Genomic DNA, 2762 nt, shown 5'->3' on the forward strand with positions numbered 1-2762 from the left:
TTGACGCGGCGGTGTGCCCTTTCATCCTGTCCTCCACGTCGCCTGACTGGCCGCACCTTGTCCAACGGTTCCGCGCGGCAAGGCCCGATCTGACAGTTTCGTGAAATCTCCGACCGCATCAGCAGCCTCCGGCGTTGTCCGCGTTAGCTTCACGATCCCTTCCCGTCGCTGCGACGCAGCCCCCGTTGGCCATGTGTTGATCCATTGATCCCGCTTCCTCCTCGCCGCTCTGATATGGAGGATCATCACGTCCTGGGCGAGGACCTACCGCTGCCGCCTGCACGACTCTTCGAGCGGCTGGCTCTCCTGCCGGGCTACAGCTGGGACCAGACAATCGAGCCTTTCCACTCGACCTACGATAACTGGCATGTCTTTGGCGTCCGCCAGTCGTTCGACTCCGATGTCTCGACCCCCGCGGCCACTTCCTCCGGTCCCTCCAGCGCGACCCGTGATTCCCCCCACATCGAATCCAGGCCGCCGTTTCGGCACCACTGGCGGAGTAGCCTCAGCGAGTCCAGCAGCGATCTCTCCTCCCGCATTGAGCAAGAACCATCATGGATTCCCGTTGTCGCCCGCGTCTCGACCCATGTCGTGAGGCTGGAACGGGAATTTCACATGATGCGATCCATCGTCCAGACCTCCGACCCCGACTGCGTTCACACCGTTCGTCCGATCGACCTGGTCCGACTGCCACCTGAACCAGACGATCCTGGTCCGATCCTGGTGTTCATATCCGAGTCGCCGGGTCCGAATTACCTCAAGGAGCTGGTCGCCTTTGGCCCCGCCTGGTTTGGGTTTGGCACCAAAAGCGAGAACAGCACTGGCTCCACGCCCGGAGAGCAGGTCTCCCTTCCCCTTTTTCTGGACTTTGCGATTGGCGCCTGCGACTGTCTCGAACTGCTGCATTATGGCCTGAAGACCATCCACGGCGAAATCAGAGGCGATGCCTTCCATTTCAATCGTACCACCGGCACGGTCAAACTGATCAACGCGGGAAATGGTGCGAGGGCGTTTGATAATGCGCTAGGTGAAGGATGGTCGGCGTTGTCCCGGGAGTTAGGCGTGAAAACGAAGTTGCAATTCATCGCCCCGGAACAGACGGGGAGGATGCCCACCGAGCCAGACAGTCGGACGGACATCTATGCGCTGGGTATCCTCTTCTGGACCATGCTGGTGGGGAAACCAGCCTTCACAGGCAATAGCCCTGTCGAAGTGGTTCAGAATGTTTTGGGGAGGAAGTTGCCGCCGGTGTCCGCGAAACGAATAGACATACCGGATGCTGTGTCGGCCGTGATCCAGAAAATGACCCAAAAGGAAGTGAGCGAGCGGTACCACACTATTACCTCCGTCAAAAGAGATCTGGAGCAGATTGCGAAACTCCTAGGTGATGGAGAAAGGGAGGCGCTGAAGAACTTCCAGGTCGCAAAACGCGACGTCTCCTCCTTCTTTACCCTTCCATCCGAGATGTTCGGGAGGGAGGAGGAATATCAGAAAATCATCAGTGTGGTGGAGAAGGTTCATCGACGCCAGCAGGCAGCACATCCCAAATCAGCCGCTCCAAATTATCTGGGCTCAGCTTCATCCATGTCCGAGGGGCGGGTGGACAGCTTCGAGATCGGAGAAGGCTCCAGCGATTCAGGATCCTTCAACTTCACCAATTCAAGAAGCAATTCCAATGCTGGGCCTTATGTGCTCGGCCATGTTTCGACCCACGAGTCCACCCAGAGCACCGAGTCCTCCCTTTCCACCCAGAAACCCGGTGGTCCGTTGCCGACCAAGATCAAAGGTTCGGCTGATTCCCGGGGCACCGGGGATAATAATGGTGATCGGGACAGTCATCTCTCGACGAGTGCCAGCAACCAGAGCCCCATGGAGCCGCTGAATCCTCTTACGAGACACAAGACGCCCAAACTTCGTCGCGGCGGTCGCTGCGAAGTGATCACCGTCTCTGGCGTCGCGGGAATCGGTAAGACTGACCTGATCCAGCGCGTGCAGCCCGCGATTCGGAAACTGGGCTATATTGGGGTTGCCCGTCTGGATCGGGCACGAAGGATTCCTTTCGAACCGTTTGCCAAAATCCTAGCCAGCCTTCTTCGCCAGATCTTCTCGGAGCGCGACGTCAATTCTGACTACCACAATAGTGTCCGGGCGTTCTTACGTCCCTTGTGGCCAACCCTTCATGAGGTCCTGGAACTGCCCGAGCATCTTATCTCTTCAGGCCACTCAGACAAATCCCTGTCACCGAAATTGCCGGGGGCTCAGCATCCTCTGAAAGAAGGGCAGAGGGCCGAAACGGCAAAACGTCCTAATCTGGGGCACGGCCAAAGCCCGGTGGAATTGTTGCTATCCGGCGCCGCTAATAAACATATGCGCATGATGGAGACCTACATCGAAATCTTGCGAAATCTCTGCACTCATAAGTTGATTTGCGTCTGTTTGGATGATGTTCAGTACGCGGATGGCGAGACTTCTGACCTCATCATCAATATCTTGAAGGCCAAAATTCCATGCTTGCTGATCCTGACCGCTCGAAAGCCAGAGATCGAGTCAGCTGAGATCCAGCCCTTTTTGAAGCGGAGACTCCCAGTATAACCAAGATCGAGCTGCAACCACTGTCGGACGAGGAAATTACCGATTATGTGGCCGCTACGATGCATCAGCCTCCTAATCCGTCACTAACGCCCCTTACCGCCGTGATTCAGGAAAAGAGCCGTGGCAACCCATTCTACATTCGAATGATGCTGGAGACATGTTACCGCAAG

The 2762-nt window shown here is 56.8% G+C and overlaps 1 protein-coding gene across 1 annotated transcript; it reads left to right on the top strand.

Annotated features, from left to right (window-relative positions):
- Nucleotides 1-234: 234 nt before the first annotated feature.
- Nucleotides 235-2592, top strand: T310_2351 (Sensor histidine kinase/response regulator; the record flags this gene model as incomplete). Its single annotated transcript, XM_013474792.1, has 1 exon — nt 235-2592. The coding sequence occupies one exon, from the start codon at nt 235-237 to the stop codon at nt 2590-2592; it is 2358 nt and encodes a 785-aa protein (XP_013330246.1).
- Between the last annotated feature and the right edge of the window lie 170 nt (nt 2593-2762).

This window comes from Rasamsonia emersonii, assembly GCF_000968595.1.
Source record: "Rasamsonia emersonii CBS 393.64 chromosome Unknown ctg1118621760023, whole genome shotgun sequence".
In the NCBI taxonomy this organism is placed as follows: domain Eukaryota; kingdom Fungi; phylum Ascomycota; class Eurotiomycetes; order Eurotiales; family Trichocomaceae; genus Rasamsonia; species Rasamsonia emersonii.